Source organism: Aspergillus neoniger, assembly GCF_003184625.1.
Source record: "Aspergillus neoniger CBS 115656 unplaced genomic scaffold BO87scaffold_7, whole genome shotgun sequence".
NCBI lineage: Eukaryota > Fungi > Ascomycota > Eurotiomycetes > Eurotiales > Aspergillaceae > Aspergillus > Aspergillus neoniger.
Genome location: NW_020291135.1, coordinates 173,879 through 199,773, shown reverse-complemented (window position 1 = coordinate 199,773; position 25,895 = coordinate 173,879). Strand labels below are relative to the sequence as shown.

The window sequence follows — 25,895 nt, the reverse complement described above, 5'->3', positions numbered from 1 at the left end:
TCAATCGTCACAGTAATACCGTATCGGAGCAATTGCCGGGTGAGCGGTACCTGCGCAGTTGGTACCGAGATTACCCGCCTCGGCATCTGAGGGGTGCTGATTAATCGTTGGTTATCGGAGCCATGAGGAGGCCCAATTCTGCATCATCGCCTTGCTTTTTTCCTCCTGAACTTTCCCCGGTGGATATACAGCATTGTAATCATTCATATCCTATTCCTATCCCTCTAATCCTTCTCCCTACACTCCCTTCTCTCCACAATCGCCGTATTCTTTAGTGCATGATGAGCAACGATTCCCAGCTCCCCAACCCCCCGCATATACAAGCCGACTCCATGCTGGCCCGGCGGTTCGGAAAGGAGACTGTGAACTATTTCTCCAGTATGTCCTAAACCTCACCTGAATCCCTTTACGACCAGCTATTTACCATTTCCCAGGCTCCCCATTGAACCGTCTGTCATTCCTCCGCGGAGACCATGCCTTCCTCTCCGCCGCACTCAAGCACCCCTCCACGCGCTTCGTCCTCATGAAGGACCTCGCGCCACTGACCAAATCCCCCGCGGAGCCCTACTACGCCAAATACGACGAGATCCGCAAAATGGTCCCCGAGACCATCTACGACAAGTCCGAAGAGGACATCATCAAGGAGTACGACTCACGCAAAACCACCGCATCCCCAATCTTCCTCGGTCTGGACGAAACCCAAAAACAGGACGGTCTCGTCTGGAAGATCTACACCGGAACGCCCTACTTCGCATTGGACGTGACCCCCCGCCACTCCGAAGAACAGCAAGCCAACTCCAGAGCCGTGATCGGCGAGATGGAAGCCAAGGGTCTGACCTTCCTCCAGGGCAGAACCATCATGTCATTCCCCGCCAGTGAAGGTACGTACCTAACCCTACCACTCATACACAACAACAACCATCACTAACAGACACCCCCACCCCTGCACAGCCGCCATCTATGCGCAAGCCCGCGCCTTAATAGACTGGAACACGCGCAACACCTTCTGCGGCACCTGCGGCCACCCCACGATCTCCGTAAACAGCGGGACCAAACGCGCCTGTCCACCCAGCGACGCCGCCCTCGTCGAGCAAGGCAAACCCGCCACCCGACCCCCCTGCAACACTCGCACCACGATATCGAATCTCTCCTTCCCTCGCACCGACCCCACCATCATCGTGGCCGTCGTCTCCGCCGACGCTAAACGCATCCTGCTCGGCCGCTCGAAGCGCTTCCCTCCCAACTGGTACTCCACCCTAGCGGGCTTCATCGAGCCCGCCGAGTCCGTCGAAGACGCTGTCCGCCGCGAAGTGTGGGAAGAAGCCGGCGTGACGTTGTCGCGCGTCGTGATCCACTCGTCGCAGCCGTGGCCGTACCCGGCGAACTTGATGATTGGGGCTATTGCGCAGGTGAGTGATCCTGCGCATGAGAAGATCAACCTCGAGCATGATCCCGAGCTTGAGGATGCGAGGTGGTTTGAGTTTGCCGAGGTCGAGGAGGCGCTGAGGACGGGCACGAGTGTTTTGGGGTCTGGGCCGGGGCCTGAGTATAAAGAGGGGGCGCTGAGGTTGCCCCCGGCTACGGCTATTGCGAATCAGCTTATTCGGGCGGCGATTAATTTGGAGTTTTTGGGTGGGGAGAATGGGCCGAAGATGTGAGGGGGGCTAGATGATAGAATTCTAGAAGTTGGGGGTGGAGTAGAGGTGTGAGGTTGGGGATAGCGTTCTTGGTGGGTTGGTGTTTTGTTCTTTGCTTTATTGTTATCGCCTTTGTATGGGTTATGAAGACACGGACGGCATGCTAGTATAGACGTGTAGAGCAAGCATCCTGCGGGTAAGATGCAAGGATGCTTTGAATAGAGACGTTTGCTCTAACTATACTCTTGTGAAAGTTACCATGATTGCTAGAAACATTCCCACACACATGCCACGAAACATCAATCCAAACACCCATAGATACACACATAAATCATCTAGATCTACTACACTGCAAATACAACTCCAAGCCCTATGCACAAACCGCAGGTAGAAATCAGAAATTCGCATACACCGTCCCATCCCTCAACTCATGTATATCCTCCTTACTACTCGGCGACCCAACCTCGGCATATCTCCTCCCATCGCGCAACTCATGGATGGTAATCCGACGATGGGATTTCCGCCTTCGTGAGCCGGAGCCGGAGCCCCGACTCGACGAGAACGAGGAGTCCGCGCGTCCATCAACGTTGTTCACGCTGCCCGAATCACTGAATCCACCGGTACTGTAGGGGGTGGCCTCGCGACTTTCCTGCTCAATCGAGGCTTGTAATTGGTAGTCAGCCACCATGGCCATACCGTCTTCGTGATACCACTGGCGCAAGTCCGTGGCGTAGGTTTGCTCCTCCGTGCCGTATTCGACAGGTGGGCCGTCGATTTGGGCTTCGTTGGGGCCGTTGAAGACGGCCCAGGCGCTGCTGTCGACGCTGGACAAGGTGATGGAGTGTTTGAAGCTCTTGACCTTGAAGTTGCGGAGGAGGATGGCGTCGCCTTCTTCTAGGGTTGGCAGGGCGGTTTTGTAGGGTCGGAAGATCTGGGCGTACAGGATTGTGCCGGCGAGGGATGGGTCGGTCACACCGAAGGTCAGTATGTAGTCCTTTTTGCCTGTTGTTGAGCGGATTGCGGGTCGAGTCTCGGATACGATTGAGATGGTGTCTGTCAGTGCGTTGTAGTGGTCGATGAGGGTGGCGAGGGGCGCGAAGTAGGAGTATTTGCTGCGTAGGCCCGGGTAGTTGCGGTTGAGGTTGAGAAGGTGTTTGCGGTCATGGCCGACGAGTAGTACTTCGTCTTCGCTATGAGTTGTGTGGGCTCCCTTGTCATCATCCGATATTGCCTGTTCTTCGGGTGCGGTAGAGATCGATTCCGCTTCAGACTGGGCGTCTTCGTCTGGCGGAGGGTGTTCTGTCACTACCGTCGCTGTTGTTTCTGTAACTACCTCAACGGTAGGCTGTGGTTCGTCTTCCACCTGGAAATCTGACCTTTCCTGGGTAGGCTCAGGGGTTGGCAGTGCTGCATCCACCGGTAGGACGGGGACAGAAGGAATGTCCACTCCATTGATCTGAGATGACTCTGGAGTCACCAGCTGGTCCTGTGGGAGGATTGGCATTTTGGGAACAGGGGCAGCCGAGTCAGGCAGGCCCAAGCTTTGAGAAGCACCATCTAGCGACAAGCTAGGGTCAATGTGCTGAGCTTGTTCCAGCACACCTGCGTCGTCACCATCCTGTATCTGCTCATGGGATGTAGCTGCCTCATGTTGTTCACTAGTAGTTTCTGTCGGAAAAGTGCCCGCGCTGAAAAGTTCGGGATCGATCGGAGGTTCAGGATACTGTAGAACGGGTTCAGCACTGGTCCCATCCTGTTGAGTGATATGGATGGTTTCTTGAGCATATGCGATCTCCCCCGGATGTGCCTCGTGTGATATAACTTCTGTCATCCGCAATTCCTCATGTTCGGCATGGTAACCAGGGTGTTCGTCGATATCGATGTTTTGCTCGGCACTACCGGATGGAGCCCTAAGGACAGCACCCTCGGTGGAATCTTCATGACCTTCTGCAAGATGAACCGGTTTCTCTGTTGCCTCATCTTCTATGTGCACCGCCTCTGGCTCTTTAGCACCAGCTGGCTCCTCGACACGTTCCTGTTCTATGTCTTCTCCATGAGCATCCACGTAGTGAGCCTTCTCGTCGCCGACTGTTTCGTCACGGGATTGTTCATCGTTATTCTGATCATCATCGGTTTGTAGGTCGTGCATCTCTTCATCCTGGACCGATCCGGGTTCCATGGCCTTGACATCAGCATCTTCAGCGCCCCGCTGACCGTCATCCATATCCACATCTCCTTCGCTCTCATGTCCGTGATCTATTTGCTCCACGCCGACTGCCTCGTTATCACTGTACGGCTCCATTGTTGGTTTATGAGCCACCTGCACTTCGTCGGAATGTAATCCTTCACTCCCCTCGATTTCGCGACTCTGGCGAATCAAGTCGACCTCTACCGGCTCGACCTCTCGCTCCTGGGCTTCTTGGTTATCTCGCATAAACCATTCGCCACCCTCTTCGCCGTCTTCATCACTATAGTCCGCTCCCTCCGCGTCATCAACCTCCTCGCTCTCATATTCTTCGTATTCGCCTGGCTCCGATGTCCCATAGCTGGATGCTTCATCCGCAGATGGGGATACGTCGGGTTCCCGAGTATATGTGGCTGCCGGTGCTGCAGCGGGCTGCCTTGGTACGCTCGGCGAAGGCTCCTCGTCGCTATCGCTATCGAGCACAATAACCTCTGGTTCGGCCTTCTTGATGGGATGAGGCGATTCAGCCTCCAGTTCATCTTCCTGTGACTCAAATTCAGAGTCGACACGATCGTCATATCCGTCCTCATCATAGTCATCCTCCAACTCTTCAGATTCAGGCTCCTCATTAGAAATTTCCTCCTCCTCCTCCTCCTCCTCCTCCTCATCAAGTTCTTCTTCCTCGTCATCTTCGGGGTGATATCCATATTCTCTCCTGACGGCACCATGTGATTTCTCCGGTGATTCTGCTTCACTCTCGGAAATAAGTTCGATGTCATGTCTTGCTCTGGAGTCGGGCTGCTTGTCTTCTTCTGAAATGTATTCTCTGCTCAAGGCCTCTGGGCGAGCGTCCTCGATAACTGAGCTTTGACTAGCGCTCTCGTATTCGTGGTCTTCGCCTTCTAAGTCGTGCTGTGTCGTTTCCACCTCGCTGTGGTAAACTCCTTTCTCCGTAGCCATGCTGAAATCCGCCCGTGTTCCAAATTGCCCAAGTGCTTCGAGCCGTTCCTCGTCCTCTTCCACCTTGGCATGTTCTTCTTCGTGTGGCATTGCCCCTTCAGTATCTCCACCTTCAATACCGAAAGTGAAGGCGGTATGCGGAGTGGCTGTTTGAAGAACAGACAAAGACGGCGTAGTATCTTGAGCATGCATACCCTCCAGATCTTGTGCCCCTGAGTTGGCCATTCCGTGTAAGGAAACAGCATGGCCAACTTCAGACCCAGAGCCCACTTCGCGCATCTGCGAAACTGGTTCGGACAAAGCAGTAGCTTCCTCGTTGACCATTGTTGTCACACGCTCATCAGAATTCCTGATAATAGTCTCTGGTGGCATCTCCGATATAGCCTCAAGCGCCAAATCGGCGGCATCTTGGCTGACAGTTGTTGGTGGAGTAAACTGAGTGTGGCCGGTAGTTGACACGGCTCCGAAATACCCAAAAGGACTGTTTGAAGTGCTAACCAAGGGTGAAGGAACAGGCAGGCCGGGTGAGGGGATAGGGTGAAGGCGCGGAGTATCTATTGGCAGATGACCAGCGAAGTTGGGTATGCCGTGCCTTCGCGGGCTTGGAGCCTCGGTCCTCGACACAATGCCAGGCACAAGAGATTCCGCATCGGATCTTGATTCGTTCAACTTCTTCTCTGTAGTGGACTCAGGTGTCACTTGCTCTGACTCAGTGGCGGTACCTTCAGCTTGCGCGCCATCGGGCGGCCTCTCCGATACTGGTTCAACGTCGCGAGTTTCAGATGGCTCTGGGGACTGTTTGGTATCCTCCGCATCATCCTCGCCAATCTCAGCTTTCAGCCATTCCTCGTCGTCAAACATAGCCGTCCAATCTCCCGGAATGTCGATGTCTTCGGGGCTCGCAGGTTCATCGACGAGACGCCAATCACTGCCGCGCATGCTAAACCTTGGTCGCTTCCTTCCTTTCCCCGGCACGAAGCCATCTTCTTCTGCAAATGGGTCGAATATGGAGCTCGAAAGGTGGCCCAGCGATGTGCGCGATCGCTCGACAAAAGCCGGTGACTGCCATGCTTGTAGACTAGCGTTGTGACTCGTTTCATTCGGGCGAGGGTATCCGTTGGCAGGAGGGGTGGATGGTGCCTCTTCAATCGCATTGTCGATAGTGGGCGGCGGGGATGACGGGCGGTCTACTTGCACGGTGGAGAGATGTTGAGAAGAACGCCAGATCTAACACTGGTAAGCACTGGACTGTAACTGATCACTACTAGCAGAGTCCGAAAAAGTACCTCAATGGAAACGCCATGATCATAGTTAATGTCCCACGCGATGCATCTCCCTGGCGTCTGATTAGACACCCCATTGTCCACAAATCTCGATCCCGCCAGCCTAATGTAGACAGTATCGCCAATTCCGACGTGCGACTTGGCTACTTCTTCCGCGACCAGCCCATGGAAGACCACCTTGACCTGTCCATTCGTGCGTCGAAGGCGAGAGTCCGGCTCCGCGAGCAAGAGACTGAGAGAACGAGTTGATGATGAGTAGGGCCATAACAAGGTCACCACGGCGTGGATAGAGCTGTCCGGAAGATTCTCGAGCTCCGGGGCGAGCTTCGCGATAGGGATCGGGGTCGTCGACCGTAGAGGTTCGGAGACCGGAGGTTGCTGTTCGTGAGCGTCCATCGCTGCAGGCGCTTAATGAACAAGTAATATCCGCATTTCCAGTCCTTTATTATAGGCCTTGCATGTTCCGGGCGGGATGGCGTCTGCACGAAGCAACAGTATTGTTGTTGTTGTTGGCCGATCGGATATTAGAGGACGCGCGGGAGAATTGAAGATGGAAAGATGCGGAGGTGAGCCCAGATTCCCCCCGTATCGGTGCGTAATATTACCTGTGCTTTTCTCCGCGGAGTTCGATGTTTAGCGGGTAATCTACGTCATGGTCGGTACGCCCTTTATCTCGTTGGGCATCTCCGCTCCTTTGCGATCGCACAAGTGTATAAGAGGAGGTATCCTAGTTAAAGTCGGAAATAAAATGGATGATTACTATTTTCTCGATCGAAATAATTAGCTGTTAGGGGAATGCCGAAGAGCACGGCATCCATTACGAGAGTGATGCAATCATCATCTGCTAGCAATTACTAGGGATGAGCTTATCGGCTCGCCTCCGACACAACCCCTCGGGCTCAAGATCGAGACATACTATCCTCCAACTCCCACTGTCTGCTCGGAGCTTGCCTCAGTAATGACACTTTCAACCCCAATCCGTCGTATAGCTGTCATCGGAGCTGGACCGTCGGGTCTTGCTGCGGTCAAGTAGGAAAGCACCAGAGTGTGTCATTCGTCTCAAGTCACTAACGAGAACCGCAGGTACCTTCTCGCCGAGAACTGCTTCGAGCGGGTTGATGTCTTCGAGAAAAGAAGCTCTGCAGGCGGAGTCTGGAACTACTGTCCGGGGACCCTGAAGGAGAAACTGACCACTCCGGTGCCACAACTGGATCCGAACAAACCGCTCGAAGAGCCATTATGGTACCCGACTAGAGGCAACGACCGGTCTCAAGAGCCAGTCTTTGTGTCCCCGCTGTATAAGACACTGGACACTAACATCCCCAAAGAGATGATGGGATTTAATGACAAATCTTTTGAGCCAGACTCGCAGGTGTTTCCGAAGCACTCAGCCGTGAAGAAATATTTGGATGAGTATGCCGAAGACATCAAAAATGTCATACAGTTCGAGACGCAGGTGGTGGATGTGCGGAAGACGGAAGGTGCTCTCCATGCTTGGTCTCTCACAACTAAGAACCTCCGTGAAGGGGTTGAGAGAACGCACTCATACGATGCTGTAGTGGTCGCTAGTGGCCACTTTGATGTCCCATATACCCCTGAAATTCCTGGGATTCAAACCTGGAATTCAGCATATCCAGATGTGATCTCTCATTCGAGGCTCTTCGATTCGGCAGAGCCGTTCCGAGACAAGAAGGTCATTGTTGTAGGAACTTCGGCATCTGGATTAGACATTGGCAATCAGATCAACGAAGTGTCCAAGGGAAAACTGCTGGTATCTCAACGAACAGAGACCCCTCTAGCATCTGCTGCTTCGGAAAAGATTTATCTTCCAGAAATAGTGGAATTCTTACCGCCTCATGCACACAACAGAGCGGTCCGCTTTGCAAACGGTCACATTGAGCAAGACATTGATGCCATCGTCTTCTGCACTGGCTATCTCTACTCCTTCCCTTTCCTCTCGTCATTGAACCCACCTCTGATCACCGATGGCCGTCGCACTCTGAGTGTGTACCAACACCTGTTTTACATCTACGACACATCTCTGGTCTTACCTGCACTTCCACAGAGGGTAATTCCGCTCCCACTTTCGGAGAACCAGGCGGCGGTGTTCGCCCGTGTTTGGTCAGGAAGGCTCAGCCTTCCAACACAGGAGGAAATGAAAGCTTGGGAAGAAGCAAACATTGCTAAAAAGGGCAACGGGACATCATTTCATTTGCTACCTTTTCCGCAGGATGCGGACTACCACAACTTCTTGCATGACTGGGCGGCGACGGCGCCACCCCGGCAAGGTCTTGACAATAACGGTGCTGGGAAGCTGTGTAGTTATTGTGGTGAGAGGCAAAGGTGGATACGGCAAAGAATGTCTGAGATCAAGCGGGTATTCGCAGAGAAGGGCGAGGAGCGAAGCTCTATCAAGAGCCTAGAGCAACTTGGCTTCGACTATGATAAGTGGAAGGAGCAAGAGGGATCTCGAGATGCTCGACTGTGATAGAGTATACAATTATGATAGATACGAGTCTGCATAAATAGATGTCAAAGAAATTTATAGACAGTTTCTAACTCTCATCTATCGCAGCTAAATGCATCCTCTCTATGATCTAATCATGCAACAGCACTCCGCGAAACAAACAACCAGCTAAACCCCCACCATCATCGTCTCCTCATCCCACCACTTCTTAAAAATGGTCAACCTCTCCGTACGATCCCTAGCCATCTGTCTACCAGTAGCAGTCTACAACCCACATTAGCACATACGCACACAAACAGATAACCACAAGCTTCCAAAAAACTTACCTTCATCATCCCCTCCAACTTCTCCAACTTATCATCAATATGCTCTCTCGAATTTTGCATACTAGCACCCGCCAACTTAGCTCCCGTAAAAGTAAACGTCCTACCAATGCCAATGGCTCCAATGGCATCAATACGATCCGCATCCTGCACGATAGCAAGTTCAGGATGTTGCTGTATAACAGACAGCACCTTCTTTGGGTCCTTGATCTCAGATGAGTACGAAACGTGATTGACCACCTCTTCGACCCTAGCTGCTAGGGCTGCTGAGGCTCCGGCCTGCTGCAACACCAGAGTCACTTTGGAGGTCTGCTGCTGACCCTCGATGACTGGTGGGGCGTATTTCTTGTCGTTCACGTCGTGGAGAAGGCTTTTGTTGTTTTGTTAGAAGATATTTAAGTGTGGAATGGTAGTAAAAGTAGTTTGCAGTGGGCTGGCTACGATAGTGGTTATGGTTTCGATTACTTACGCGCTGAGGAGGACCACGGTAGGGTCATAAGTCTTCGTAGTGTTGTATTCTGCGGATAGAATGCGCTGGGATAGTGCCAGGACCCGCAGAATATGGTTGAAGTCATGCGATGCATCGTAGTTGCTCATGTGGTCTTGTACTGCTTCGGCCACGGAGAGGAATAGGTCGTCCCCGGCTGGGAGGAGATTTCCGTAGGGTGCTGCACGCGCTGATGCGAGGATTTTGTGCACTGACTCCATTGTTCCTGGTTATGCTTTTTAACGAGGGATTGGAATTGAGGTTTGAAATGGTGTTGCGGTTGATGAGATAGCTAATTGACGCAAGTAGAAGTAAATGGATAGGGTTGCTTTGGGGAGGAGGAATTTAGTTGGTAGAGAGAATTGGCCGCAAAAGCTTCCCCACATTCCTGATAAGTGCCCGGGAAGCAGTTATGCTTGCTTAGCCCTCCCGCTTTGGTAGCTTCTGTAGGTTTGGTAGCTTGTCCAGGACGAGATGTGCTTTCACCGACATTATTGCATGAAAAAAATTGAGCATATAATAAATAATCCATGCAGTTGAGCCCAATGCATATGTCCTATACTTCAACTTATAAATGTCACTTCCACTCGCAATATGAGAAGCCCCGAAGGAAGAGATGTATATGACATCCTTCATAGTGATAAAGCCATGCATTCCACAGTCCCTGGAGTCAAGAGTGAAGCATTGGTCAATATGATATCTACTAAGCACTCTCTCTTATGTATTTCTGTAACAATTGGAACAAAGAGGGATATCACAGCGGTGTTACCCGAGGCTATGGGTGTTAATAGTTAATATCGGAAGTGAACAATTGAGACACCCTCAAACAGATCAGACTCACTGATTCTCAGCTCATTCGTAGTCCGATATTCAACATAGCTGATGAATAAGTGTCAAGTTCAATGAGTGTAAGTCAACTGACATTCGTATTGGCCTCTGGATGGCTTCGTTCCTCAGGTTTAGGGCTGCCGACTGTAGAAACCACCACTGAGTTGAGACAGCGGCTTCCACCAGAAACGGTCACAGATATTAGAGATAGAACATTTATTTTGTGCTACATGTAAGCTACAGCTACAAACCATCTTCTCGAGATAAAGCTCTCTGCGCATGCAAGAACCGGCCCATCCGCTGGTCGAGTCCAGAATGCAGACTGATGCATGGGAATCCTTTCCGTCTTTCGCTTCGGCGAACTGCGGAATAGCAGTAACATTGGAACCAACCTCCTTTCTCCAAAGATCTTGTTAACAAAGAATTACTTCACTCCAGTGTTACCAGGTGAAATATACAGCTATTCCCACAGAGACATTCCCGAAGCTGAATTCCTTCTTTACCTCCGTAGGCCCGGCCGATAAGCAGCCATCACGTGCCGGTCGATCACCCGCGTTGGTTCCGTCGACTTCATCACCAGCTGGACTGTTCCTCAATCCATCTTATGATCCACTTCCTCCAAACACCCCTCATCCTTGCCCCCCTTTCGAGGATTCGCCCTTTTCCTGGACTATAGCTGCATTTCCAAACACTGCGACCTCAGCAAGCTCTTCTACCTTCGCTATTCCACCTTTCGTTCAAAATCCCATCGCTTTAGCGCCAATACTCTACCATGGATTGTTACACCTCGGCCACTCTCTCTGCTTGCGTATAATGTCGCGCAAGCGCAAGTCTACTTCTACGATATATACAAGCTACACAAGCCACAAACGAAAGAAACGCTGGAGAACCCAGCACGTCGTTCATTCTAGCGACAACGAGGCAGACACCGATAGCGAAGCTCTGAGTGCAGACGAGTGGCTTATCAACCGTATACTTGACGAGACCGAATCGCAATACTTGATTGACTGGGAAGGACCTTGGACGCCTACTTGGGTGAGCTTAGTGATCTATCCGCTACTTTCTGCCATTCCTTGCTTCATTGGAAGCTTGTTGGAAGTACTGGGAGCTTCACTGTTCTAACTGCCTGCCGTGCAATACCAGGAACCGAAGGAAAACGCCAACGACGTTGCCGTGCAAGTCTGGGAGGACAAAAAGCGAAGAGATCAGGCCCAAGAGGAATTTGTTCGAAGTAACACTCCACCACTACCATCACCATCACCGCCACCCGTCTCCAGTGTTCAAGAACACAGTAGAGACTCTTTAAGCCCAAGACCCAGTCAGCCCCAGACTGAAGCCCCGACTGACGAATCCCGGTCTAGACAGTCCTCGACCTCCCCTCTCTTTGTTTCGCCTAGCACCGTACCTGAAACTACCCTGTGTCTGGATGACCAAGCCAGCGGATTACTGAGGAGTTCCGGTGTTGATACAGAAGTGCCCAGACATACGTCACAATCGGTTACTGACAGCCTACTTGACCCGGAAGTGGTACCCACTGCCAGTGTTACTGAAGTCGCTGCTATCATCTCGACTCCCCGCCAACCCATAGTTTCGGACGAAGTCGAAGAGACGCCGACCACACCTTACCGCCCAGGAAATACCGACACACCGAACGTCACTGAAGGGATCCCGGAAACTCCGCATAACGAATCTTCTGCTGCGCCGTCGACTTCAAACTTACCCGCGCTATTGCCAGCCAACCCGGCAGAAGAAGCTGATGAAATACCTGAAACCCCGTCTGATCCAGTCGATGAACCCCAGCTATTCAGACGTGCGAGTACAGTAACCGAGTCAATTGCTGTAAACGGTCCGCAAACCCCAGCGAGTCAACCTTCTGCTTCAAGCTTTCGTTCATTACTGAACCAACTTTTCCATTCAAGATCGAGAAACAGCATGGATAGTCAAGAGAAGGAAGGGCCGTCGTTGTCCGATACCATGGAGAAATACAGCCAGTTTGAAGGGTCCACCCCGAGGGAAAAGCTCAGAAATGCATATGCACAACTACGCGCAAAAGCCAACCCTGGCCCTGAAAGTGCGACGCCATCATCTGCCGGAGACATAGAGCCTTCTGTCCCTGTTCCTGTACCCGAGACGACAGCTCCCCTTAGCGTTAGGGTCGATAAGGAACCAACACATCCTAAAGATGTTGAAGTGGATCATGATACTACAATCCCCCCTGTCGAACCTTTGGAGATGGGACCTCCTCAGACCATTCAGCCTAGTGCATTATCAATGCACTTCGCAGAGGAGCCAATACCTGGTTCAGTCCATCTTGGGCCGTCGGAGTTTGCTGTGCCTCTTCCAATGGATTCCAGGGTCAAGGATGACTATGAGCGGGTCTTGACGAGCGAAAGCCAGAGTATTCGCGATTTCCTCGGCGATTATCCGGTTCGATGTCCACCCTCCGTCACTTTGCTGTATACTGACTAGCAAGCAGCGTGATCTTCTTGTACCGAAGATGCATGAAATACTAAACCGTCTGAGCAATATTTCCACGCACCCAGATCTGAACATCGCGGAACATATCAACGACTCTGAGTCGGACCTAGGGAGGGAGGCTGCTTGGGCCGAGTACTCAAGCGCAAAGTTTTTGCTCTTAAGCTACCTTTTGGAGGCAGCCAGCATGCGTGATATACATTTGATTATCATGGTGCAAGGAGAAAAGACTCAGCGGGTGGTTGAACGTTATCTGATGGGCAAGGGCCTGTCGTATACTCGTCCACGCCAGGAAATGGGATCGGGCACGAATATTGAGGTTTCCATGGTCAAGGATTCCTTGAGTTTTGGGATTCAAACCACGCGTAATGACGGGGTTATGGAGACATATAAAGCCCCTGCTGCTATCATCGCCTTAGATAAGTCTTTCAGCAGCCAGACACCCACGGTGGAACACATGCGAACCACATTCGCTCGCAATGGAAATCTGCTTCCGGTGGTTCGTCTGTTAGTGTCAAACTCCAGTGAACATATCGAACTATGTTTTTCTGGCCTGCCGGAACCGGAGCGTCTTAAGACTCTCCTGCAATACTCCATACGTCTCCGTGACGTGGTTGGTGACCTTCAGGATGATGCTCTTGGGGTGCAGGAGGATGCAGAAGAGCTTCTCACTTGCCTTGTCTCGGATAACTTTAACGCTCATTGGTCTCTACCTCACATTGAACCTTTGCACATTCTGAGCCCTGAGCAGCTTGAGGCGTCGCAACAAGAACTGCAAAGTCGACCTGGTGTCGACATTCAACTGACGACTTCTCAAGCCCATAAACGAGCATTCGTAAGTCGATCAGAATGTCAAATTGTCCTGATGTATCGCACTAACATCGAGATAGGAGGAAGAAGATGAGGTCGAACAGTCAGCCAAGAGAACGAAGACGGAAGAGCCGACGCAAGAACCAACCCAGTCCACTGAATCGACTGGATTCCCTAGTCAACCATTAAACGGTGGACTCCAAACGCTAGAGAAGAATATTGTTCAGATGCAGAACTCACATGCAGCAGAGCTCGAAAAACTCCAGAAAGCTCTCGCAGGAGCCCAAGCCCGTCTTCAAGAAAGAGAGAACGTGCTGGAAAAGCTGCAGCACCGTTACGAAACAAGGGCCAGAGACTTCCACAAACTCCGACGGGAGCATGACCGTCTCACCCAAGCTAAGGCCACATCCGACCAGCGAGTCGAAAAGCAGAAAGAAGAGCTCATGAAATTGAAGGACGAACGGACCCAGCTCCGACACGAACTCGAAGAGGCCCGCGAGTCCCTCAAAGCAGGCGGGGGCAGTACAGCCGAACTCGAATCAGCAAGGGAAGACATCCGTCGTCTGACTAAAGAGAACGCCTCGCTAGAACGCAAAGCCGAATACGAAGCCCGACAAGCAGAATACACGCGCGAACAATACCAGACCGCCTCGACCGTGGCCGCACAATCAGGCAACGAGCTTCGCCAACTGCGCAGCGAGAACGAAACCCTGAAACGGAAGGTCGAGGGAGACGCAGCCCATCTGCGCGAACTCAACACGAAGAACGACGAAGCCCGCCATCTCGCGCGGGTCCTCGAACTCGAAGCAACCCTCACGTCCCGGGAAGATCTGCTCCGCCGGAAGGAAGAAGAACTTCGGGAAATCCGGAAGAATCGTCCGTCGACTCGCTCGACCAGCACACAGCCGCGAAGCCCCAAATGGACTGCAGGTAATAGCCGGCCCACGAGCCCTGGCATCAACAATGGTTCATCGCTTGCAGGTCGCGGTAGTGCGCTCAGATTTAGTTCCGAAATGCCCCTTTAGTCGACTCATCGATACCACCCTACCCTACGAACTTCCTTCCCACTCGACCGATCCTTCACTCCTATCATCAGCCACCACCCACCACCACCCTACCAAGCCACCCCGCCGAACGCCACTTATCAATCGACGTTCGGCCTCCCTCGTATTCGCCTCCCTTGCATACATAAATGCATGCATGCATACATACCGATTCCGACTCTGCATCAGGTTCTCTTTCCCTGTTCATACTACATCCCCGCCTATCTATCCATCTATCCTATCTACCCATCCTATCAAACTCACCCCGCCACCGCACAGCATAACATGCGTATACCTCACCGATCTGAACCCCGATTATCTATCTAATAATTCAATTGAATCGGCCCTTCCATCATCTCTCAATTTATCCCCCTTTCCACAATGTATGTAGATGCGGTGTGATTTTCCTGTCCACCGTATTCACCTTCTTACATAGTTCCTCATACACTGTCATTTCCCGGTTCCTTGGCCTTTTGCTGTGCTTGCTAGTGATTGGATTACAGTGCGGTAGAATTCAATCAGATACACTACAAACCAAATGAAACATACACAATGAAATTCGTTCACATACTATGCTATCTTGATTTTCATTTTATGCTCACATGCATACTATGCGTGTATTACCAGTCGAGTGTAAGTCATGACTATGGGAGGTGGAAACTACTGTTCTACCATTCCCAAAGGCTCTTGTAAAGCTTCCTTCGGTGTACTGCTCATGTCGTCAATTGAGTATAGGCACAAGTTTGATAAGACTTTTTTTTTTCGTATTGGCATTCTCTATCATAAATCAAGCAACATAGGTACGTAGATGAGACATATCAACTAACTCCAATCAGGAAGTAAGTAGCAAATGACATGAGGGGGTTCGTATATCACATCGTTCGTCTTTTCTCATCATCATCACTTCAGCTCCAAGAAACCAAAAACCAGATAGACCATTAGCAGCACGAAATTCGCCAACGGCAATCACAACAATAGTGTGCTTAAATCCTAAGGGGTACAACGACAATATTAGTGGATTAATATGCGAATTCCATCAATAGAATGGCAGTGCTGTCAGTTCTGGCTGGAGTCTTGGAGGAAGGCGTAATGCATAACAATCTAATTGGCCATGGCTTTACCAATGAAGGAGCCCAGTTCCTTGGCCTTGGGTCCCAGAGTCATGGTGAAATGGTTCGCACCCTCAATCACGGTGATTCCACCAACATTCTGTGGCCCGACGAGCGTATCCCACTTGTTGGGTCCCATGTCGGTCCGGTTCTTGAGGAGCCAGACCATTTCTCTCGTGTCCGGCTTGCCGTCCGGATCCGGCTCGGGCCACGGGTCATCCGGCTTGCTACAGATACCGTCCTTGGCCCAGACCATGAACGTCTTGGGCATCTTCTTGGCCCACTTCGGATCGTCAAAGGGGAGGGGAACGGCCCTGTAGGTATCGAGGGAATCAATGAAGGCCAGGAAGTGAGGAAGCAACCAGGCCGGGGGAGCCTTGTTGCCTTCTCCGAAGAGACCCATTGAGTTGATGAAGCCGTAAAGCCGGGTGGGCAACTTCTCTAAGCCGATGGGGAAGGGCGAGTCGAGAAGAAGCAATCGGTCAACCTGTTCGTTCTCTTCGAGTATCAAGTAGCGAGCAGCATCATAGGCGCAAATACCACCAGCAGACCATCCACCGAAGTTGTACGGGCCCTTGGGCTGTCTGCGGCGGATCTCGGCCAGGTAAGGGAATGTCATCTCAGCAAGGGGGTACTTGAGCTTCTCTGGAGTCTTCATATACGGGCAGTTCAACCCGTACACACACACGTCGGGAGACACTCCGGGAATGGTTGCGTACGATGTTGCGGAGCCAGAACCATCAGGGAACAGGAATAGGGTCTTGGTGGCGGTTTTTGGGTTCCCTTGCAACAAAATGGAGGTTGATCGAGGGTGCGGGCTCGCCCGTGTCATGATGGTAGAGTTTGCGTTAGGGACAGGTTCCTTCAATATGGGCGCGGACACTGGTGCGGGAACGGGTGCAGGCGCAGGTGCAGGCGCTGCCTTGGGTTTGAGGCCCAATGCATCTTCCACGTCATTCAGAGTTTGATTTTCGATGAAGAACTCGCCCGGCAGATCGAGATCCAATGTCTCACGGATCCTACCAAGCACGGTAAGCGAAAGCAGAGAGTCCATCCCCATCTCTCCCAAGTTCTCATCGTCCTTCAGCTCCTCCTCAGAAACACCAATCTCGTCGGCCAATATGGCGCGAATCTCCTTTATCGTAGCATGCTGCTCAACCTGCGTAACCTTCTCATTTGGTGGTGAGCTGACGGGGGACCCAGCACTGGACTCGTCTGTTGAAGAGCCACCATTGAAGGAGCTACTGGACTCTGGGTCACTGGTGGACCCATCACTGACTTCTCCCTGGCTCATTGGTGCCAGGAACTGCTTGAAGTCTTTCACGGTCGGCTGGTCGATGAAGACGGAGGATTCGAGATCGATATCCAGCTCTTCGCGATACCTGCCCGTGACTGTCAGGGAAAGAAGAGAGTCCACACCGTAGTCGGCGAACACCAGATCATCTGTAATTTCGGATTCAGAGAGTCCCACTTCCTCTGCGAGGATGGTAAGTGCCCGCTTGGCCAAGCTTGGGGCACTGGGCTTAGCAGCAGGCTTCGCCGGAGCCGGAGCGCTAGTACGGCTCTTGCTAGTAGCAGCAGGGGCCGCCTTCTGAGCGCTGGCGGCGGGTCTGGCGGGGCCCTTCGAAGCCCCAACGGGTGGTAGAACGGTATCGAGGATCTTTCGCGATAAGGCTTGGAACTGTGACAGCAGTGTTTAGTACATTGAGCCTTCTGAAAATGAATGCGGGCCGAGCTCACCTTGACTGCACCATACACCGCAACGATATCCTCCCCATCGAAGACGTAGACATCACCAGCCCAGATGGAGTCTTTCCAAGGCTGCATTCTAACATAAGTTCTGTAGGTGACATCAGGCGAGAACTTCTTCAAACAACGCATTGAGTCCCATCCGTGATTGACGAAGACCTGGTTCTTGGAGTCTGTTGCATCGCTTGCGTTCATGATGAACCCAGACAGGTGACCAAAGCTGTCAATCCAGAACGGGTTCCGGTGGAATTTGCCCTGTGACGCTTGGAACTTGACACGTGCGGTAGCTTCGTGCTGTTCACTGTCAAGAATAACCTCGCGAATGTTCTTGAAGTTTTCGTCATAATCAACCAGAGCGGCGAAGAGTTTGTAAACCATGCCTCTACCGAGACGGTGAGCGTCACCATCCTCGGCGATGTCATGCAGTCGGTCAATGCTCCTCTTGACAAGGTAGGAAACTCGTTTCCACTCCGCCTCAGCAGCAGCACAATCAAATAATCGGACAGTGCAGGTTGCGTGATCAGCGGTCTTCTTCCCTTCTGCAGTGACTGAATAGATCTGAAGGGTTGTCTTCTTCTCCGCCCAATCCGCTGTCGCAGATACTCTGAAGAGCTGCTGTCCACCCTTCGCAATCAATGGCCGTGGCACTGTGACCTCACAGACATCCAGTCCAAGTCCATCGTACTCAGGCTTATACTTCTTGATGAGATACTCTGCAAGCGTCTGAGATATATCGGCATACAGTGACTATGACCTGGTTAGCGCTAATCCTAACGCGGTAGTTGGAGCAAGGCTGGTAACTTACTGAGGGGCACAAAGCGGCGCCGTTGACCTTGTGGCCTTGAATGACGCGGTTAAGGTCGGGATCAGCAATGTCGTTTTCTATTACAACCGTGGCTGTTGTTCCATCACCTCGAGTCTCAATGACCTTCTGAGCCGCGGTTGTCAGGAACTCATGCTGGGGCCCTGCAGCTACTGCAGCTACTGGAGCGCCCTTGCTCAGGCAGAAGTTGTTGGTATAGGGAATCCAGTAGTTCTTGAGATCCCACTTGTAGCTTGGGAGGCGGAGGACCTGGAGAGAGGAGCTAAAGTCCTGGTGATATTGCTTCCAGTTGATGTCAATCCCCGCCAGATGAAGGCTCGCAAGACTGTTTGAAAGGACCTTCCAGGTATCTTCTTCGCGGCGTAGAGATGCAACCGTTGTGACTTGCGGTCCAAGTGTTGCCTTGATCATTCCAGAGCAAATGGTATGTGAGCCAATCTCAACCCACAGAGTCTTGTCGTTGGTCAGCTTCGCATGTCTTGTAGCTTCCACGCCGCCAAGGAAGTTGACCGTCTTTCTGCAATGATCGCGCAGGTACTTGGGGCCGAGACACTCCCAGTTGGCATCAGTGATCACTTCTCCGAACAGGGCTGAGACGAAAGGAGTTGTCGGCTTGTGGAAGGTGACACCTTGAGCGATATTCTCAAAGGAATCCAAGATAGGGTCCACTTGAGAGGAATGGAATGCGTAAGGGACACGGAGCTTGGTCGACTTCAAACCCTCTGTGGAGCATGTCTGAGCCAGATCATCAATATCAGCGACAAGACCGCTGACGACAGTCTCCGCTGGCGCGTTAATACAAGAGACTTCGTGGAGCTCATCTCTAAGGAACTGTTTAACCTCTGCCAGAGACGCCTTGATGGCCAGCATCGAATGTGTCCCAATCTTGCACTCCTTCGTCAGCAACTGAGCACGGCGGCCACACAGATAGATTGTATCGCTGGTGGATAGGACACCGGCTGTATTAAGGGCTGCATAGTCACCGAGACTGTGTCCGATAATGAAGGCCGGCTTCACACCCAACGCAGTCCAGTAATTGACCAGAGCCATTTGCACACAAGTAGTGCCCACTTGTACCACGACTGGGCTAAGGTCTTCAACGGGTACGCTTCCATCGACGAGAGGCAGGATAGAAGGAAGGCCCTGGCTTCTTGCGATGCAGTCAAAGTGCTCAATGGTGGTGCGGAACTGGAAACAACTGCGGTAGAGCTCCTTGCCCATTCCGGTGTATTGGGCGCCTTGGCCGGTGAAGACGAATCCAATACCAGGAGCCGTTGAGGGTACTGGGGTATATGTCTCACGGTTTAAAGCACCATGCAGCGAGTCACGCAGGGATTGCAGGTTCGCTCCAACAGCAGTGACACGGAACGGATGGTGGATGCGGCGTGCGGTGGTCGTGTACGCCAGGTTCGGAAGAAATTCGGTTTCTTTCACTCCAAAGGACTTGCCCTGAGCGTCAATAAACTTCACCAGGGCTTCGACGTTGTTCTTCAGTGCAGACTGTGATCTTGCTGACACGGAGACCAAATGGAACGATCTGGGGTCCTGCCCTTGGCGTTCCGGTATGGGAGCATCTTCCAGCAGAAGAGCAGTGTTACCACCAGCAGCAGAAAAGTTGTTGACAAAGGTTCGCCGCTTTCCGGAAGCCGGACGATTCCATGGAGTGGGCTGGAAGGCGATATGAACATTGCGCTTGGCCAAGTCCGTCGGGAAATTGGAATTGATTTTGGTCTTGATACCGCAATGAGGAGGAATCATGTTTTCTCTCATCATTAGGAGGACCTTGACAAGAGCAGTCACTCCTGATGCGGATTCGCCGTGTCCGATGTTGGCCTTGGCAGAGCCAATATGAAGCGATTGACCGGGACCCCGGCGGTAGTCTGGTGCGAAGACGTCAAGAACGGATTGCATTTCCACTGCATCGCCGGCTTGAGTTCCAGTGCCATGCATTTCCACGTAGCTCACGTCCTTGGGGTCGATGTTCGCATCATTGAGCAGCTTATTGAAGATGAATGCTTGCGCACCAACGTGGGGACGAGTGATTGACACGGCCTCCGCCGAGTGGTTGGTGTAAGCACCGTTAATGACTGCCAGGATCGGGTCGTTGTCGGCCTCGGCATCTTCGAGCCGCTTCAAAACGATGCTTCCAACTCCGTCCGCTCTGCAGTAGCCGTCGGCGCCGTCATCAAAGGTGTTACAGTTGCCAGTGGTAGACAGGAAATGGCCCCGATCCAGACCCGCGTGGTTGTCAGGGTTGGTCAGAATGTTTACACCGCCAGTGATGGCGGCATCGCAATCATTTCTCCAGATCGAATTGCAGGCCATATGGATAGCAGCAAGACTCGACGAGCACGCTGTGTCAACGCTCACACTTGGGCCGCTGAATTTGAAGTAGTAGTTTATCCGACCCGGCGTAAATGCTCGGTTACCGCCAGGGATGAAATAGGTATCAATGTCCTGGCCGCTATTGATCTCACGATAGTCGTCACTGGTCATTCCGTAGAAAATACCCACACGGTCTCTCTGTGTCGAGGGAGAGCTATCCGGGATGAAGCCAGCCATCTCGAGAGCCTCGTACGCTGTAAGCAAAGCAAGACGTTGTGCAGGATCTGCTTGGAGGGCTTCCCTGGGCGACATGTTGAAGAATCTGGGGTCAAACAGGCCGGGTTCGTTTATCCAACAACCGTAGGACACTTTACTTGTGTTTCTCTTTGACCCAGTCATGTCGACGTGGGCATCAACGTCCCAGCGGTCTGCGGGGACTTTGCGATGTACGTCGAGTCCCTTGTACAGGAGGTCCCAGAAGGCCTCCGTACCATCTGTCTCAGGAAATCTTCCAGACATACCGATGATAGCAATCTTCGAATTTTCTGCCTTGCCGGTGAGGTTCCGCGTTTCCGGGTTTATCGCGATCTCTCCTACCCCAGTCTCCAAGCTGATGCTTACACCGGCCTTCTTGAGAACGGTGAACAAACTCTGGGTGGCGCTACTTGAGATCGGAAACAATTTGCAAGAGTGGTTTGTGCCGGCCTTGCAGACTGATGTGCAGGACTCCGTGACCTTGTCCCAGCATAGTCGTCGCAGTAGTATCTCCTCCAGTGCGACCTTGAAGAGATCCTTGAGGGACTTTGCCTTGATCGGCTTGCCAGTGTTACTGGAGATGACGGGGATAGCGGGTGACCAACCGGTCAATTCCTCCAGAGCGGAGGACTGCTGCAAGATGCGTTCAATATCCTTATCATCATACAGATGTGGCGCATGGTAAGGGCCATGAATCGGAGCCTTCACTGGCTTGTAATTCTTGGAAATGCAGGTCTCAACGAATTCATCAAGGACCGTAGGTGGTGCACTGACAGTAACACCGTTAGAGCTTACGGCGCTGATATACGGCTTCGAAGAAGGTGGAGTAGCCTGCATATGTTAGCACCCTACAATGCGGGGAATTAAATACGGGAGATCATCACACCTTCTTACTGCTATACTCGTCGATTAGGCGGCTAGCCTCTGCTTCGCTAATTCCAGAGACCAACGCTGACCAGCATGTTGACTCGGACTCGGCGGAGGCCACCAGTTCTCGAACTCGGAAAACGCAGATTCCCAGTCGCAGTGCAATTACAATTGCTTCCACTGCAACTGGAATAAGCTCACCAACATTTCTGGCGGAACTTACAGCCGTGCAACTCAGAAGTCCGGTGCACAGGCCAACCAGATGGCTGTTGGAGGACGTAGGGTAGTCATGTCCAAGATCCCCATAAAAGCTGAAGGCTGGTCAGACTTGTCAAGTATAATAGGCAACTAAATGACTTACTGAATGAAACAACCCAACTGGTAGATGCATGTCAACGCACTCTCTAGGACAGGGCTAGGGCCTGATTCACGGCTCCTGGAGAGGAGATCGACAATGCTGGTGAAGCGTGGAAAGAGCTTCCGTTGAGACGGCGGGAGCTTCGCGATCTCTTGACGGATCGCATGGAAGCATTGCTGGAAAAAAGACTGGACAATGGTGCTGTTCTTCGCTTGGAGCAGACGGCGCAAGCCAGCTTCAATGTCGCTGGTCTGGTCTCCAAAAAGGTACACACGAGATGGACCCTCCATGTTTGCGGGAGATGTCTATTGATCAGTCAATCGCCGTTGTCAGACCAAAGTCCATCTGGCCTTCCCCATCCGTGTCGATGAGAAGCACACTTTATACACATGTAGATTTAGGGCCCCCATGGCCAAGTGGGGGAGGGTGTCTCAACTACGGCATGCGCTGAACTGGTTAAGGTGCATTCCACGCGCATCTAGGGGGCGATTGCAAAGAGTTGAACTCAGCAGAGCAGCTCAATTGGGTTGCATTGCAATACATGCAGCGAATCGTGATGTTGCAATTAGTTGACAGGCACTAAATTGTTCTGGTGAGCTTCCAGTGTCCTTCAGTTTCCGTTTCTGGGGACCCTGCCCACACTGACAGGGACTGCCTCTGAGTGGACACGACCATAGCGGTGGACCAGGAGCACACCATCTGGGCACTCTGTGGAGTTACCCTGTTTGGAAATTCTAGACTTGGAACTCTGGTCTATCGAGGCCGACATCCTGTGGAGCTACCTCAACCGTCAGGCCACAACGTTTATCAAGGGGATATCGGTGTCTCAACCCCTGCTTCTGTTGGTAATCGAGCAACTAGGCAGCCGTGTTCTGGAAATGCATCAAGGGACGGCGTTGCGATGGCGAGCGGCGGCCGTTTGGCGAGGGGGGAAGGAAGGAGTCCTACAGAGGAAAGTCGTCGCCGCCCCATTTGGCGACGATCAGCAGCTTGCAGAGGGCACGTGACTAACGAAGAAGAAGTCTGGGGTGAAAATTGCCCTACCATCTTTCCTACCTGGGCATGAGACACAAAATTCCACGGGCCAGGCCGAAGGATTTCTCGCTTCGCCGATGATATCGGTGGAAACAACGCAGAGAGACGCATGCCGAGCGGCCAGGCAGTCAAAATCCGTGCCCTGCTACCCTGCATGTACCTTGCGTTTCCTACCAACGAGATCCCCCAGAGTGTATGTTGGCTTGTCCAACTTCCGAAACTCGGACTGACTAGTCAGCGAACGATGTCGAGAGAAACAAGGTTATTGTTGCTGGAATGTAGTCGGTAGAGTAGTAGTGGTGACATGACATGCTCGAAGCAGCTTGACCGACGGATCATTCTTCCTGCCATATCTACACGGTCCTCGAGCGCCGCCAGTTCATTTGCCTTGCTAGGGATATGAACTGATTTTAGTTCACGGATTTTTCAACATTCTGCAGGTGCGACTTGACTCTGCACCATTTCCCCTGGTTTAAAACCATGCATGGTGCTCGAATATATAATCAACATGGAGAGTACCATTGGGCTAGTGTTGAGTAGTTCAGCTGGCATAGTACTTGCACTCCGTGATCGGACGACTATGATGGCACGGATCCAGGGGGTTATGCTGAATCAGTATCGTCTCAAATTCGCTTCGGCCATCCAACCTTCCATTCAAGTGGCGGGACATGCTTGACATGTGTCCCACAAATGTCAAGGCTGAATAACTCGCCAGATAGCCAGAATAAAACCTTAACCACCGAGAATGTGTTCTAGACAGACAGGTATTGGGGGCCGCACTTGAGGAGTCGCGTTGATAAAGTTCATAAGCCGTGCTGCCACCCTACGTTCCACTCGTGCCATTGCGGTCCAAACTCGTGTCAAGGTAGCATTCTCATGATAGTTCCTCAAGGTTAGTCAATCTTACAAACGATCAGCAAGTGTCAACCCTGTTGCTATCATACCTCATGACGGTGAGCATGGCCAGGCAAGATAGCAAGAAAGGGCAATTTGGAGAAGAAGCCAATGCAGGAAGGATGAATCAATAGGCGGTATCCCTACGATCTGGCTGAGACATTGCCAAGGATCCCCCAAGAAGTCTCCCAGTAGGCTTACCAAGCCTTCAATCTTAGTCACAGGAGCAATGCTTTGTCGCAGGATTTTGTACGGGCCAATAAATATAGTGCGTATCCCTCGGCTAAAGGTAAACCTTGACAAAGGAGGGAAATCCCAAACATGTCTCAAAGACATCGTATGCCTATCAAACAGGCTTAGAAGTCGATGCCAGCTCTTTGGTTCCCTGGAGAATTAAATCATGCTATGATATGCCAGACTATCAGCTTACAGTCCTCCATAATCAGAAGCAGGCCAACACAGTCGATAAGGATGCTTATCGTCAACAAGAAGTAGCGCACAGGCTCGCCAACTGGTACCAGCCATTCCGGATGCGCGCCTCATTAAGGTTACTTGGCATGAGCCTCTCGTAAGCCTTGGTAGTTCTATTGTTGAGGGTTGAGTCTGCAAAGGCTGTTCCGAACTGCGTCCCCTTCCACACACACTGGCCAAGGGGAACTTTTTCGGGGTCATCAGCAGATCCTTGGGCCAAAGGACATCATGGGGTCTTGAATAAAGTTCAATTCGCACAATAGCGTGAAAGTCCTGATGTATAATACTGGCTGTAGATGAGTGTAATAAATTTTCCGGTAGAGAAAGCCAGTAGGCGATTTACTTGGATTAGCGTGGTCGGGGTCGGGTGGTACTGTAGACCTGTGAGTGGCACGTGTATCGCCGGGCCCGACTGGAATGATGACCATCCACTTCACTCCGCTGTTACAGTAGCAGAGATAACTTTGATATCCATAGCATAGCACAGGATATGAGCAACTGCGACGAAGAGAAGGCTATGGATGAAATTGGTACCACTTGAAAAGGACTAAATTTCATTCCCCATCTACTTCCTACCATTAATTGCGTACTACACATCATACAGATATATCCATATATATACTATCTCTACTAACTGGCAATTCTTCTGTGAATAGGACACTACGACCGATGATAAACTTTGCAGATGGCGGCATTGAGGCCGTACACGAACTTACTCCTCGTACGCTATCCGCAATAAACTCGAGCGAGCAGACTGATATGACTCCCCATGACTTGACCCAAGGAAGGAATTCTAGAAAGGACATCCAGGATACGACAGTAAGTTTCTTCGGCCGGTAGACCAGTTTCCTCGGAATTGCGATGCAGACAGTATCGACCATCATTACCTCAGCCAAGCAAGGGGCTGCGGCAGCTGACCAGTTGGATAGGAGGGATTTTGGCCACATACCAGGAGATGCCTTTGGAGTCATCGCTTGATGTTATAGTTTTCAAAAGGCCTCACCGTCTGAGTATAAAGTGAGAGAGTGACCTAAACCGTTGCCACCAGTTTGACAGACCTGGGAGCTAAGTAACAGACAGATTAGCTTATCGTGAAAAATACCATCGAAGGGAACACCAGAAGGAGACTCATATACTATACAGTACCTCAACTGTTTCGAAAGCGGGTATTTTCTGGTCTAGTCTCTCATATGATCCGCACTGGTTTCTCTTTGAGGTGGGTACAAAGTAGTTGAATTGCACCACATGTAGTAATCTAGAGATGAAACACAAGTTGATTGGCAACCCAGGGGTGAATGTTCTCTGGGTGGTACAGCGGGTAGCGGAGGTACAACCATGGATCCTCATCTTGGGGGAGGGGGACCCCTAGTAGCCACGCGCGGAGTACCTTGGAGCTTCGTATGACCTATGGTTGATTCCGAATGAGTTCGGTTATTGGTATGTTGAACTGACATCATCCAGGGAACTGAGTTATAAAGGGAGAGAAATCGATGTAAACTCTAGAGGAAGAG

At 51.7% G+C, this 25,895-nt stretch overlaps 5 protein-coding genes across 5 annotated transcripts; 3 read left to right on the top strand and 2 right to left on the bottom strand.

The window, feature by feature from the left end:
• Positions 1 to 170: 170 nt before the first annotated feature.
• Positions 171 to 1,868, top strand: BO87DRAFT_353178 (NAD(+) diphosphatase). Its single transcript, XM_025621226.1, has 3 exons — positions 171 to 378; positions 435 to 881; positions 952 to 1,868. Exons 1-3 carry the CDS (start codon positions 279 to 281, stop codon positions 1,656 to 1,658), a joined length of 1,254 nt encoding a protein of 417 aa, XP_025482446.1. The 5' UTR covers positions 171 to 278; the 3' UTR covers positions 1,659 to 1,868.
• Positions 1,869 to 6,537: 4,669 nt separating this feature from the next.
• Positions 6,538 to 8,581, top strand: BO87DRAFT_404669 (putative flavin dependent monooxygenase; the record flags this gene model as incomplete). The annotated part of the gene is made up of 3 exons (XM_025625881.1): positions 6,538 to 6,656; positions 6,924 to 7,094; positions 7,149 to 8,581. The coding sequence occupies 3 exons, from the start codon at positions 6,538 to 6,540 to the stop codon at positions 8,551 to 8,553; spliced, it is 1,695 nt and encodes a 564-aa protein (XP_025482445.1). The 3' UTR covers positions 8,554 to 8,581.
• A 45-nt stretch (positions 8,582 to 8,626) lies between these two features.
• On the bottom strand, positions 8,627 to 9,681 carry BO87DRAFT_456680 (HD domain-containing protein). Its single transcript, XM_025628744.1, has 3 exons — positions 9,325 to 9,681; positions 8,859 to 9,225; positions 8,627 to 8,796 (listed from the first exon to the last, which is right to left on the bottom strand). Exons 1-3 carry the CDS (start codon positions 9,561 to 9,563, stop codon positions 8,701 to 8,703), a joined length of 702 nt encoding a protein of 233 aa, XP_025482444.1. The 5' UTR covers positions 9,564 to 9,681; the 3' UTR covers positions 8,627 to 8,700.
• Positions 9,682 to 10,983: 1,302 nt separating this feature from the next.
• BO87DRAFT_302708 (uncharacterized protein) lies at positions 10,984 to 14,480 on the top strand (the record flags this gene model as incomplete). Its single annotated transcript, XM_025619215.1, has 4 exons — positions 10,984 to 11,205; positions 11,314 to 12,597; positions 12,644 to 13,480; positions 13,539 to 14,480. The coding sequence occupies 4 exons, from the start codon at positions 10,984 to 10,986 to the stop codon at positions 14,478 to 14,480; spliced, it is 3,285 nt and encodes a 1,094-aa protein (XP_025482443.1).
• A 793-nt stretch (positions 14,481 to 15,273) lies between these two features.
• pksP (polyketide synthase alb1) lies at positions 15,274 to 22,274 on the bottom strand (the record flags this gene model as incomplete). Its single annotated transcript, XM_025620239.1, has 5 exons — positions 15,274 to 17,288; positions 17,348 to 18,103; positions 18,162 to 21,590; positions 21,646 to 21,937; positions 21,988 to 22,274. 5 exons carry the CDS (start codon positions 22,272 to 22,274, stop codon positions 15,600 to 15,602), a joined length of 6,453 nt encoding a protein of 2,150 aa, XP_025482442.1. The 3' UTR covers positions 15,274 to 15,599.
• Between the last annotated feature and the right edge of the window lie 3,621 nt (positions 22,275 to 25,895).